General features: G+C 38.5%; 1 protein-coding gene across 2 annotated transcripts in view; it reads right to left on the reverse strand.

Moving 5' to 3' along the window:
* gnao1a (guanine nucleotide binding protein (G protein), alpha activating activity polypeptide O, a) overlaps positions 1–13,636 on the reverse strand; it is a 98,351-nt gene extending 84,715 nt beyond the window's left edge. Inside the window, exons 1-2 of one of the 2 annotated variants that reach the window (XM_055174988.2) lie at positions 12,909–13,610; positions 12,708–12,750 (exon numbers count right to left, since the gene is read on the reverse strand). In XM_055174988.2, coding sequence (XP_055030963.1) covers positions 12,708–12,750; positions 12,909–13,026 — 161 coding nt within the window. In that variant the 5' untranslated portion in view covers positions 13,027–13,610. Of the gene's footprint in view, positions 1–12,707; positions 12,751–12,908 lie in introns of both variants that reach the window. The other variant, XM_055174989.2, reaches the window with a different exon arrangement.
* Between the last annotated feature and the right edge of the window lie 774 nt (positions 13,637–14,410).

Genomic DNA, 14,410 nt, shown 5'->3' on the forward strand with positions numbered 1-14,410 from the left:
AAATATATATAAAAAAAATTATATTTATATATAATATAAATTATATAAATGTATATACAGTATTTAAAGACAAATATTTCTTAAATATATTTACTCCATCATATTTATTTTACACACAGTACACACACATATGTAAACACAAACTTTTATTTTGGATGCGATTAATCGCGAATGATTTTTTGACAGCCCTTATTTTAAGATATGTCAGTGCAAGTTGTTGCAAAATGAAGAATTGTCCATTTCAATTACATGGTGACTTTAAGATTCAAAGATACTTTTCGATGCGCGCACAAAGTGGAAAAACAGAAACTGTTAAACAAAGTTTTTGGTCTCTTCATTATATGTAAGGCTACAATGAATATTCGGTCAAAAAGATTTAAAGCGGACATATCATGAAAATCTGACTTTTCCATGTTTAAGTGCTATAATTGGGTCTGCAATGCTTTTATTAATCTAGAAATGTGAAAAGATCAACCTAGTAACTTAGTTTTTGTAAGCCATTCTCTGCAAGCATGTGAAAAAATAGGTCATTGAAATTTGGCTCCCCTTGTTATGTCAGAAGGGGATTATACCGCCCCTTAATCTGCACTATGCAACCACAGCGCTGCCATTTAGTACATAGATCAACTCATTTGCATTTTAAAGGACACACCCAAAAACGGCACATTTTTGCTCACACCTACAAAGGGTTTTTTTTACATCTTAAAAAAGTCTTGTGAAATGTCCCCTTTAATGCTTTTCAAAAGAACAAAACAGAAACTCCATTAATCCGATCAAAAAAGTGAAGTTCTCCAAGTACAGGGTTTTCTCTGAAGTAGTGAGGTGAAATGTGGTGTGAAGTTTCTCATATGTGCACATCAGGTAGGTAGCCAAACCATAAGTACAGACATACACTCAACGACCCACACTACCTCTTCCTCCTATCACCTAGAGCTGGCTTATGTCATTTGTAAGAGAATCCTTTGTCCTGATGGTGGCGTTGAGTGCTGTTCCTGTCATCACCCTCCGGACGTGGCCACTTATCCCACCAAATGCCGAGAGGGACATCTATTTATAACGATAATAATCAGAGCTTCGCTTCTCCCCAAGAGTTCGCAGGTCAACCCTCATGTACACTGCCTGTTACCTTTAGCTGTATGCAGATGTGAGTCACGTTTGAATGGATCAATTCACATGAAAACTGAAGAAAATATGTAATATAATCCCAATTGTAGGCTTATTGTGAGGACTGTATGATTCAGTGTTCCCAGCCTACTATTTCTTTTATTATCTTACTCTCTGTCTCTTTCAATGTGCACAGTGTGATGTCAGAATTGAGGTTTTGTAAAATTAGTAGCATGTCACTAGTGTTATTTTTTATGGAAAGCTATTGTACATCAAGTTCACAGTGCATTGAGATGTGTGAAATTTACCAATAAACTGCATTTAGCTTGTGGCTGGTGGATGTTTCAGTTCACTTTACAAATAAATCCGCATTCACATTAAATACTGAGATTGCCAAATAATACAAATTGTATTCAATCCATCAGAAGAAACATAATATTTATTATAACATTTACACTTATAAAAATGCTTGGTTGTTTCAAACCATGGTTGGGTAAAATATGGACAAACCCAGCCGTTGGATTTAAAGAGCACCTATTTCATTGCAAAAAAAAAATGTTAGTTTGTGTATTTAGTATAATACAATGTGTTTCTGTGGTTTATGGTTAAAAAACACATTATTTTCCACATACCGCACATTTTTGTAGCTTCAGATTTCACTCTTTTCCTGAAACGCATGGATTTGAAAAGCTCTTTGTCCCTGATTGGCCAGCTAACCTGTACGTTGTGATTGTCCTGAATACCTCTGACGTCAGCCGGAAATGTCACGCTCCTTACCATGTTTGAAAGATTCGCTCACAATGCAATGCTAACAGGAGTTAACTTACCACTGTGAGTCAAAGCGGGAGGAATTATGATAATGTCGGTCTTGTCTACATAACCAGTCCCAGGAAGTAAACTGTTGCCTACAATCCGTATGTTTGTTGCAGTCCAAGTAAAGATATTTACGTTGGAGACGATAACTCGCGTCATCGTTTACTTTGGGGCATGTACCTTTTGCATATCATTAACATGTACTAATACACACTTACACACCAAAGGAAATGTAAAATCATGAATCAGATCATTGGTGCTCTTTAAATTAACCTATTCTGGGTCATTTCGTGGTTGGGTCAAATATGGACATTTTCTAGATTAATTTAAAGCAACATTTGGGTTTTGTCCACATTTTATCCCACCATGGGTTGAAACAACCCAGCAGAGTGTGCAATTGATAAAATTGTGAAATTGATTTGATCGATTTTTGACCCAACCCACCAGTGTCAGACTGGTGGTTTAGATCTTGGTCTGGTTATGAATACATAATATTGCACACAGCCCGTCATAACTGATCAGTGTCTTTGTACCCTCCCCCTGTCCAGCCCTCTGACTCAAGATTACTTTTTTTCTGATTCATGGTTCACCGAAAACCAGCCTTCCCCCTTATCCACTCTGGGTCATTTGTCATCCTCTAATTACAGCAGCCATTGTCATCTCCATGGCAACAGAGTGCAGAAGAGGGAGGGAATATATATAAAGGATAAATGAAATAAGGCAGCACATCCACAGCGCTTGCCAGAGGAACGTGCACGCAGAAGACTTACTGATTCTTAGCGCAAACACCAACCGTTTAAGGCACACTATTTCACAAATCATTCACTGTAAGGGTTAAACTATCCGCAAATGATGCTATATGTGATTACCGTAAATGATGGGGCAACATCTGAACTGAATCAGCCAGTGAAATAGGAAGTGAACGTTGTGAAAGCAGAAATGATCCACTCTGTGTCTGTGTGAACACAGCAAAAGGACACAACCGGAGAAGCTACTTCATCTCCAATTATACCTTCATTAAAACTGTGTTTATTTGTGTACTTGTGTGTGTGCATCTGCTCCCCCAGGACCAAAGGTTGTGAGAAACCACTGACAGACAAACCAATTTTTAACTACTTAGAGTCACCAGGTAAATTATACTTGGAAAACATGTCACAGCAAGATGCAACACATTTTGCATAGTGCATCACCCCACAAAATCACCCACAAATAAACAAATTATTCACACCACTGAGTGACACAGTTTCTATGTACATGACACTTTTGCATGTCATGAGGGCATAATGGGAAGGATGACATGAGGAGCTTAGATGCAAAAGCCCCTAAACGCCACTTCCATCAAAAATTAAATAATGATATTGACCGAACGCTCTTGGCACGCATAATGTGTTCCTTAAATACATTTGCTTCAAATCGCTAAATCCTAGCCTCAGGCTATTCAGAAATACCGCTTTGTTGGCAGAATCTGCTACACGTTGACCATTCAGATTATACAGTAGTTGCATCTTAAGTGATGTTGCAACTCTTTATTATATCTATGTTTACTAACTGGTTAATACTGTTTACTAAGAAGTCGATTTTTTAGAAATCAAAAAAGGTTGCATGCACTTATACCATACAAACTAGAAAAAGTTAGGACACAGTGTTAGAAGGGTTTTCAGCGAAAGACCGTCAAATTTGTTAAATACCAAAAAAATGACAAAAGTGACATTTGTGAAAATAAGACATTTCAGTTTCTGACTAATAATGCCTTTCATTGCTATTAAAGGGAACACTTTTTTTGAAAATATTCTCATTTTCCAGCTCCCCTAGAGTTAAACATTTTTACCATTTTTGAATCCTTTCAACTGATCTCTGTGTCTTGTGCTACTACTTTAAGCATAGCTTAGCACAATCCATTGAATCTGATTAGACCATTAGCATCGTGCAAAAAATAACCAAAGAGTAGTAGTGATATTACGCACTGGCTGAAAATAGTCCCCTGCCCTTGAAAGTTACCAAGGGGACTATTTTCGGCTGCTGCATAATATCACTACACCTGCTACAGTCATGTTACAGCAGCAAAGTCCTTGATTATTACGCCAGAATGAAAGTATAGTCCTAGCCATATTTGCCTAGAAAATCACAACTTTAAATTTTCTGTCAGTCTTAGTAAACGATGTTACTACAGAAGAGTCAAGTTTTAAATAGGAAAAATATCAAAACTCTCTGGTTATTTTTAGCGCGGTTATGCTAAAATGGTCTAATCAGATTCAATGGATTATGCTAAGCTATGCTAAAAGTGGTAGCACCAGACCCAGAGAACAGCTGAATGGATTCCAAAAAGGTAAAAATCAAATGTTTAACTCTAGGAAAGCTGGAAAATGAGCATATTTTCAAAAAAAGTGGAGTGTCCCATAAAGTAAAACTACTGAACCTAAACATAAGAGCCTGATAAAAAATGCTAATTTACAAGAAAACATGTCAGACAAGAGCGTTTTTGAACTCATAATAATTTATACAATATTCTGGGTTACATATATTGTGTCACATTAAGCTCCAGATGAACATTATGTAATCAGACCATAAGAAGAATTCCCATATTGCCATGCTGTAAATCAACTGACCCCGGATCAGATGAGTGGATCCACCCAAACTGCCTCTGCAATAAAGCTCTTTTGTGTTGGTTTTGAAGGGGCTGGCCTAGGACCTGCTTTATAGCCCAACACAAACACCTCACGAAGACAGAAGCCTTTTGTCTTCACACCAGCACATGGATCAGCCAGAACTCTCCAAGTACATATGGACCCACCACAGAGAGAGCAAAAGAGATGGAGAGGTGGGAACGAGGAACCGGCGAGAGAACAAGGGTCATTGAGGGGTTCAGGAAAGCACTTGACAGTCCTGCGCGCCCCTTTTTCCTATTGATTACTTTTTTAGTAACTTTAAATGTAGCAGTACTGACAATCTACTCCAACTTAAAGACACAGTTCAATTCATATTAATTTTTGCCCTCACTGAAATCCAAACCTGCATCCTGTTTTTTTTTCCATTTCTGATAAAATATTTGGATTTAAAACAATGTGAGATTATGTAAATGACCTTTTTTATTTTCTAAGTAAACTATATATACTATCTGAGCCCTTCTGCTTAATGAATAAAATGCAAACATAAAGTAGTCATTTTAAAAGTAAAACGATTTTCAGATGGAGCTCTGTGCATAGCTATGGTAAGCAATGTAGCTTTGAATTATTCAGAATTTCAGCCTTGTGGGATTTCATACAGATTGTACTGAGAGATGCAAGGATTGATCCCTGGGGAACTCCATATTATGTCACATTCAGTTTCATAGTCGCCAATGTAAATGTGATGACCTGTGTATAAACACAGTATTATCTAAATGATCACAGTATGATTTACATCCAGATGAAAATGTGCAATGAAACAAACACAGAAGAAGATAATCTGTCTAATGCAGTGGTTCCTTAACTTTTTCAGCGTGCGGCCCCCCTTATGTATGGTGCATTCCTTCGCGGCCCCCCAAAGAAAATTTGTGACAAAAAATTTTCTAAAACTAAACATTTTAATAAAAAAAACATTAAATTATACAAAAAAGTAGTGCTTTTGGTTAGTGACCTTATTTTTTTTTAGGTTTAATTAAACAGAATTCATGATAAATTAACGTATTTCATAAAATGTCATCAAACTGGGGCCTCCCTGACACCATCTCGCGGCCCCCAGTTTGAAAACCACTGGTCTAATGCACTAAATTAAATATGCACAGTTTAACTGCAGTAAAGACAAAGCAAAATCTACATGGAGAGAAAGCAAGGGAGAGAGAGAGAGAGACGTTTTGCCCAATAAACACTTCCTCTGTCCATGTGGTTTTTAATTGAAGAGAAGTGAAAGTGCTAATATACTGTATGTTTTAAGTAGAAACAAGGAATCAAAGAAACAAAATGAATCCACAGTATTTCCTATATATTATGCGTGTGTTCTGCCTATATGTTCAGAATGCTGCATGTATATCTAAATTAGTGGGTTTGACAGCTTTGCATACCTTGGAAAACGGTAGCGCTTACAAATCAGATGCAAAGTTATGCTGTCATTGCAGATGTAAAGAAACAAATACACACACGCCACAAAAAAAACTATAGAGTGTGGCACAAAAAAGCAAATACGCTCATGCCGTTTCACTTTTAGTTTCTAAACTATTCCAAGTAGGAATTTTGCAGGTAGCTCTGTATTCTGTGCTTATTGTTGGTTCTTAAACGAACGCAATTGTAAACACAAAGAAAACTGAGGTGACGTGTGCTGAAAGTCTGTGGGCCGAGCCAAAGGGCATCAGGTTTGAGTATTACACTCAGAACCCTGGGAACTCAACACATGAGAACCTGTTTCGCTATGCACAGTCAAGTCCAATCACATCAGCTCATAAACCCCCCATAACAGAGAGATGGAGACTGACATCCAGTGAGAGGAGCACAGAAGGGGAAGCAATGATGGACAGGGAAGCTGTCGTTTGTTCAGTTTATCAGCCTGAGTGTTTCATCAGACGTCCTTCCCTTTGCTGTTTTATAGTGAGTCAGAGCTTCCCCAAACATGCACACAAATTACAGTCAGCATGTGTGTGTGTTTGGTCACAGCCCCACCCTATTGCACATTACAACAAAAAACACACATCTACATCTATACTGTAAATAAATAAAAAGATTTCTAAGAATAATTATAATAACAACTAATAACCATTATAATAACCAATAATAAACTAATAACCAATCTCTCTCTCTCTCTCTCTCTCTCTCTCTCTCTCTCTCTCTCTCTCTCTCGCACCAATAACAGTGCCAGCAGTACTGCAGTAGCATGTAATGATGCTTTGTGTGAATGCTAATTTCCTTTCTTTGCTGTCATTGCATTAAAATAGGTTTCAACCACCCAAACAACCCTCTTCAACTTACATCTGCTATGAACCTTTGAACCATACCGCTGGAAATGTCCAGGACGTCCAATTAAACTGTGGGTCCTGACTCAAGGAGGGTTCAGTGAGGGTTCTAGTGAAGCACTGGGGTCGAATAGGGAGTACAGGTTCTTGGCTTGTTTTGTAAAAACTAAAAAGGTTTAAATCAGAATGTTAGAATTTCATTTTAGTTGGTTGTATAGTCACAATCTCACTTCCAGAAGAAGTGAAAGACTTTGTCACTCTTACAGCTGAAGTTTTGAAGCTACTCAACAGGGATTTGCATCTTTAGACAGCCGAGGTATGCTGCTCTGTCTGTGCCCGTTTAAAATTCTGGGTGAAGACACAATGCTGCATGAAAGCCAGACTAAACTAAACCTTCTTTGACCCACCAAAATCCCTATTAACATTAGAGTAGTTAAAGCATAAATGTCATAATGAAGTGACATATTTAAAAGCATAATTTCATATCACTTACTTTACATTATTTTTAAATGTATAAAATAATTCATCTACACTCACCTAAAGGATTATTAGGAACACCATACTAATACTGTGTTTGACCCCCTTTCGCCTTCAGAACTGCCTTAATGCTACGTGGCATTGATTGATATGTTGGCCCATATTGATAGGATAGCATCTTGCAGTTGATGGAGATTTGTGGGATGCATATCCAGGGCACGAAGCTCCCGTTCCACCACATCCCAAAGATGCTCTATTGGGTGGAGATCTGGTGACTGTGGGGGCCATTTTAGTACAGTGAACTTATTGTCAAAAACCAATTTGAAATGATTCGAGCTTTGTGACATGATGCATTAACCTGCTGGAAGTAGAATGGGTACATACATGGTGGTCATAAAGGGATGGACATGGTCAGAAACAATGCTCAGGTAGGCCGTGGCACTTAAACGATGCCCAATTGGCACTAAGGGGCCTAAAGTGTGCCAAGAAAACATCCCCCACACCATACCACCACCACCACCACCAGCCTGCACAGTGGTAACAAGACATGATGGATCCATGTTCTCATTCGGTTTACGCCAAATTCTGACTTTACCATCTGAATGTCTCAACAGAAATCGAGACTTATCAGACCAAGCAACATTTTTACGGTCTTCAACTGTCCAATTTTGGTGAGCTCGTGCAAAATGTAGCCTCTTTTTCCTATTTGTAGTGGAGATGAGTGTTGCCCGGTGGGGTCTTCTGCTGTTGTAGCCCATCCGCCTCAAGGTTGTGCGTGTTGTGGCTTCACAAATGCTTTGCTGCATACCTCGGTTGTAACAAGTGGTTATTTCAGTCAAAGTTGCCCTTCTATCAACTTGAATCAGTCGGCCCATTCTCCTCTGACCTCTAGCATCAACAAGGCATTTTCGCCCACAGGACTGCCGCATACTGGATGTTTTTCCCTTTTCACACCATTCTATGTAAACTTTAGAAATGGTTGTGCGTGAAAATCCCAGTAACTGAGCAGATTGTGAAATACTCAAATCGGCCCGTCTTGCACCAACAACCATGCCACGCTCAAAATTGCTTAAATCACCTTTCTTTCCCATTCTGACATTCAGTTTGGAGTTCAGGAGATTGTCTTGACCAGGACCACATCCCTAAATGCATTGAGCAACTGCCATGTGATTGGTTGATTAGATAATTGCATTCATGAGAAATTGAACAGGTGTTCCTAATAATCCTTTAGGTGTGTGTATATGCCACCTTTAAGCAGCACTAAACAAACTATAAATACACTTTTAGACATTTACGATACAACTGTATAATTTTCTGTAAAGCTTCTTAAAATATAAGTGACTTGAATTGTAACTGTAAAATATGGTTTTCATTTATATCTTAAGTTGAAAAAGAGCCTTATTAAAGATATATATTATTAAAGCGTATAAATCAATCAAAATACTTTTCTCCTAAACACTAGAGACAAAATGTTTCATGCTCTGCTACTCAAGTGTACGGCCATAGTTTAGCTCCAGACCCGTACAGATGGAGTGCAACTGAACAGCTGGGTCCTCTGCTGCAACGCAACCCTTCAATTAGCCAGCTACAGGACAGCCCAGCATACTGCATACTGCAGAACTAGAAAAGCAAACATCTTTAATCCTATCAGTGTATCCCGCATCAGAAGTGCTTTTAAAGGATAATACGGCAAGTGGCCTTGGCTTACAGATTAAATGAGGTGATGTGATTACACTCTTAAGAAATTTGTGCTAAATAATAGTACTAAAAGCCTATAATTATAGGCGAACCATTTTTGCGCTATATAGGGGCAGTTTCCCAGACTGGGTTTTAATTAATCCAGGACTAGGCCTTAGCTATTTTAGGACATTTAAGTAGTTTTTCCCAATCATACCTTACAAAAAACATTACCGATGTGCATTTTGAGACAAAGCAATGGCACTGATGTATGTTAAGATGTGTCCGTGCAAGATGTTTTTAAATTAAGGCAGCTCATACATGCATTTTAGTCTGGGACTAGGATAAGCCCTATCCGGGAAACCACCCCATAGTACCATAAAGCATGACTATAGCACCACTAAAAATGGTCCCCCTATTATTATGAGTCAGTAAACGTACCTTTAGTGCTATTTATTGCATGATTTTTTTATTAGTCTACTAGTTGTCTTAAAGTATTTGACTAGTCAGATTGGTCAACGTCTCAATTATTTCAATGACGTATAAAACCTAAGCTTGTCTCATTAAGGTTACACCCACTCCATCATTGTTATACTGTTTTTGATGCAGCTGAGCCCTGTAACTAACTCATAGTTATGTCAGTTGAACCCACGAATACATTGGTCACTACAAAGCAAGTCTATAGGTTTGACAACTTGTCCTAATGAGCAAGTTTTAAAAAGCCTGATCCACAGATCATAAAGTTTACCATCTAAAATTACTGCAGTTAAACAAAAAAAAATCCATAATAGGGAAACTTCTATTCATATAATAAATATGCAATTATAATTTTGTCATAATCATGCAACGCTACAGCATAAAAATGACTCAAATCCAGGAATTAGTAACATATGGCTTAAATATGCCTGCAGATGTATAACGGTAATGTGAATGGCGGTCTATAAGCATCTAACTCATTAAAATGAATACAATTTCATATACACATTTTTATTTTTTTCCAATGGCTGCTTTTGACCATTATGCATGAAATGCGTGGGAGAGGAAATGACATGCAGGATGAACCCACATGACTTCATTTCCAGGGTGCATGAAGCCGTTCCCCCTAACCACATGCTCAAGTTTCTTTCACTTTCTCTATCACATACAAAATACATCTTCAATCGCTCACATTTTATTGCAATAGGAAGAGTGCAGCCCGTGTACTTAAACATTCCCCTCTCACGCTGAACTAATGAAGCAGATGGAAACACTATTGCCTGCCTAGAAGACTACATTATAATCACAGGGTTTACCAACATCTCTCCTCCTCATGCTGTGCCCTCTTTTCCTCTCTCTCCATCTTTCACACATTACCCAATTCCCTGGTTAACCCTGACATGTTAAATGCGCACCAGCTTGTCTCATTTTCACATAGAGCTATACAATGCATAATAACAAAACAATAAAAACCTGTGGCTAAGTGGAGAGAAAGCCTAGTTTAAACCACCAGATAATTTGGAACAGAGGCCTCGTATTTAAGTTGTCTCTGGAGATGCTGGAGAACATACATTAGTCATTTCTGTCCATCATTATGAAATCAACTGGGCTTTAAATTTAGTTTGTTTTCAGTTCTAATCATAACAGATCGTGAAAATGAAGCTGCTCAAACTGTTTTTCACTGTAACTATTTTACAGCACCGCATATTAATTATAACTTCATTCAATGCAATATGTTACCCAGAAGCTGCAATATCCTAAAAAGCATTTTAAATGACTGTGGCAGAACATTAACTGTCTAGTAAAACTCCACAAAAGCCCTGTAAAGGCAACTCATTCATTGCATATTACAGTAAGAAACACAGAGCTACATTCTCCACTCCTTTAGGACAGTTTAAACAGCTTCATCATGAGACACCCTTATTACCCAATTAAGCACATCAGAGCAACAGTGAATCCTTAGAGAGAAAAGAGTCATCACTTTTTGCATGACTTAGTAATATGCCCGAGGCATTAGCTAGATTATTTTTAAGCACTGCGGTGAATATTGCCATTCATTTGACTTATTATTGACCAAGTGACTCAATAATAATAGGGTTTAACTGAAAAACAATATGTGTTTCTCCTTTAATTATTCATTATATATGTTTTCTATTAGCTACACATTAATGGAATTAACAAATAAACAGCTGTGGGAAAAATGTAAAGACTGCATCGTTTTCTGAACATAAGTGGGACACACGAACGCCATAGAAATCCATTCCGTGTTTTCGCTCTCGTCGCAGGCTCAAGGCTCTTAACGACGGAGAAAACCGAAAATGGCCGAAGAAAGCCGATCACAGAAAAGGGCTCTGCTGGGCGCTGTCCACCACTGTAACCGCCTGAAATTCGCTAATTCACTATTTCAAAACATCCATGCTAATTTCATGCGTATTTTCCATCATAATCACTAAGGATCACATTAAAAAGGACTATGGAGGAATAACATAACCATGCCAGAAAGGAAATCATATTTTCCACTTGCTACAAATTTGACAAAGGCAGGGCTGTGCAGACACTTGAGAATAGGAGACGTTTCTTGATCGAAAGCTTTGCATCGAGCAACAAACTGTTCACGATACCGCACAACACGTAGCGATTTTATAAACACATTTTAACTAACGTTATTATCAATATTATCGGTTATTTTATATCATCATATTCATTTTGTAAAATAACGCACTTTATTATGTCCATAAAAATACACTCGGTATATGTGACAATATATTTTTTGCAATGCACGTCAAATAACGGAAAAACTGCATTCAATAAGATAATCAATACGAATTTGCGTGGTTAAAAGTACCACACGACACTGAAACCACAAGGGCAAGGCAGATGAACAGATCAATTCAGTGAGGCATAAAGAGGCTGCCAGTCGTATCTTGTGAATAAAAATGGCCGTGAGGAAGTTCGGCTGGTTGGCTGTCAATCCCTCTTCCTTCATCATGAGCATCAACCTAAACACAGACTACAAACGCATGAAGGCCTGTCCATGTTGCACCAAAGCTATGGACACAGCTGACCGAATAATCTGGCACCATTTGCCATTTAAACATATGGCTCTTATTCACCGTATTAAATGCTTATGATTCAGGTCAAAATATGCATGCGGAGGTAACATGCAATAACTGCTGCATTTCACAGCCCGCGTGAGCTGAAATCTGAGGCACAGCCCATTGCATTCACTGTTAGACTGGTAACACACTATCTATATACTGTATATACATTGGGCGTGTTTACAGCAACAAAGCGCCGGGAGATATTAGGTATTCATAATAAATGCCCACAATATGAAGTAGAATCGGCGTTAAGTCAGGTAATGTTACCCGGCCGGGTGTAAGGGTGAAGCAGGCTACATAGAGAGTGGACACGAATGCAGCATTAAACTAGCAAGCACGGTCCCCCACTTCATTTTCAGCACCATTTTCCTGAACAGCACATCGAGTGTGCCTGTGTATCCCAAACCTGAGAATCTATTGCAGATCTGCGCAAACATGTAACAGTGTACCAATGCAAAACGCTCATATCTTAACGTCAAGAACTCCTTGAAAATATGGCGGACCTGAGAATTCGCCATCAAGCAATAGAGGGAAGGTGTGTATGTGTGTGTGTATCTATGTGTGTGGGTGTTGTGTGTGTCCAAGCTCACACAAAGTGCACATTAACTGATGAATGTCATTTAAAACATGACACTTACTTCATCTGTTTCACGATGGTACTTTTTCCAGATTCCCCAGCCCCTGTGGAGGAGAGACAGACACAAGGGAATAAGATCGCCTGTCACAATATGAAGGGATCCAATAATTTACGTGCATTCAAAGGATGAGAGACTGCGACAATGATAGTATCCGAAATGTGTAGGATACAGACTGATTTGATCTGCTCCCATCCGCATTACCTAGCAGAAGCAATTTCACATCTTTAGCAGCAGTGATTCCATCCTCTTTGAGGTTTTTCTCGATGGCTTTGCTCCTGTCCAGAGCCGCTCTCTCCTCTGCGCTCAGTGTACATCCCATGGCTAAATGAACCTCGGCTCTTCTTTATCTCCAAAATGGTTAGGGTGAGAAACAGCGAGCAATCCTTTTCCCCGATATTTCTTCCTTATCCCTCTCTAAGGCTGTCCCTGTCCCTCTCTCTCTCACACACGCACTCTCTCTCCCTGTCGGCGACTAGCTAAAGCATTAAATCCCGCAATAGCCAACGTTGGGTTGGGGCATAAGACTGTCTCCGTGTCTTTCGCGCTCTCTCGGTGTTTGTAGCGGGGTCGTGGTGCTCGGTCCTCGGGGTCTCTACTGGGCGGCGGCGGCGACTGCGAGCGCTGGCATCGCTAGCGTGCTCACAATGGAGGGTCAGTATGAAGAGAGAGCGCGCAGGGCTCGAGGCTCTCACACAATCTCGCTGACGTCACGAGCAGAGAGAGGGCGCGCGCGAGCAGCACGCATCCGAGTCGCGCGCCGTTAAGTACCGCTAGGTTTACACCGTTATCTTGATGAGAAATAATCGAGTTTCGCTTTATATTTCGCGAACCAGTTCAATTTAAAACGTATGAGGGATATGTAAAGCCTATGCTGTGGTTATAACGGAAGAGAATGGGGCTGACGGTAAAAGCATGGTGGATTTAAAACCGTTGTCCACAGGAAGAATCACAGAAAGGTGTGGCCATTAGCCTAGTGTTGACAATCTGTAAAAGCAACATCAACAGACTGGAAACCTAATGGGGGAATGAAAAATATTGACATTAACACGAAAAGTTAACAGAATATTTTCATTTTTAATTTAAAAGGGGTTTAATTTCACTAAATCTGATTTATTATAAAACAATTAAACGTAAATCTAACTCAACCAATTAAAAAATGCAATAGTATTTACTATAGTAAACTGCAGTAATTTTATTATTATACCATAGTATAGTACAAGTATTCTGTAGTATTATAACTAGAATAAATATATAAATTGTAAGGTTAAAAAATACTACAGTTTAGCCTGCTATTGTAAATAATATAGTATAGTATTTTCTCATTAAATCATTAAAAATGCACCAGTTTATTTAAATATATTAAACCCATTTAATCAAGTAAAAAATCTCAAAGTGAATATTTTCATCTCTAATATTATAAATGAGTTGCCCTTTTCCCAAAATAAAATGCACTAAAACCATAGGCTACATAAAATTCTGATGGTGTGTGTGTGTGGTATAGTAAACCAATAATATTATAACAATAATGGCATGGAGTATGGAAATTTTAGTCCAGTTTCATTGTCAGCATATTTAAATTTAACAGCCTCTGTCAACACTTTCAATGCATTTTATGTTATGTATGAAATAACTGATGACAGGCAGCTGAATTATTGGACAAATAACACACACCCAAGGTGGAATTAAGCATTATTTTCAAATAA

Source organism: Misgurnus anguillicaudatus, chromosome 15, assembly GCF_027580225.2.
Source record: "Misgurnus anguillicaudatus chromosome 15, ASM2758022v2, whole genome shotgun sequence".
NCBI lineage: Eukaryota > Metazoa > Chordata > Actinopteri > Cypriniformes > Cobitidae > Misgurnus > Misgurnus anguillicaudatus.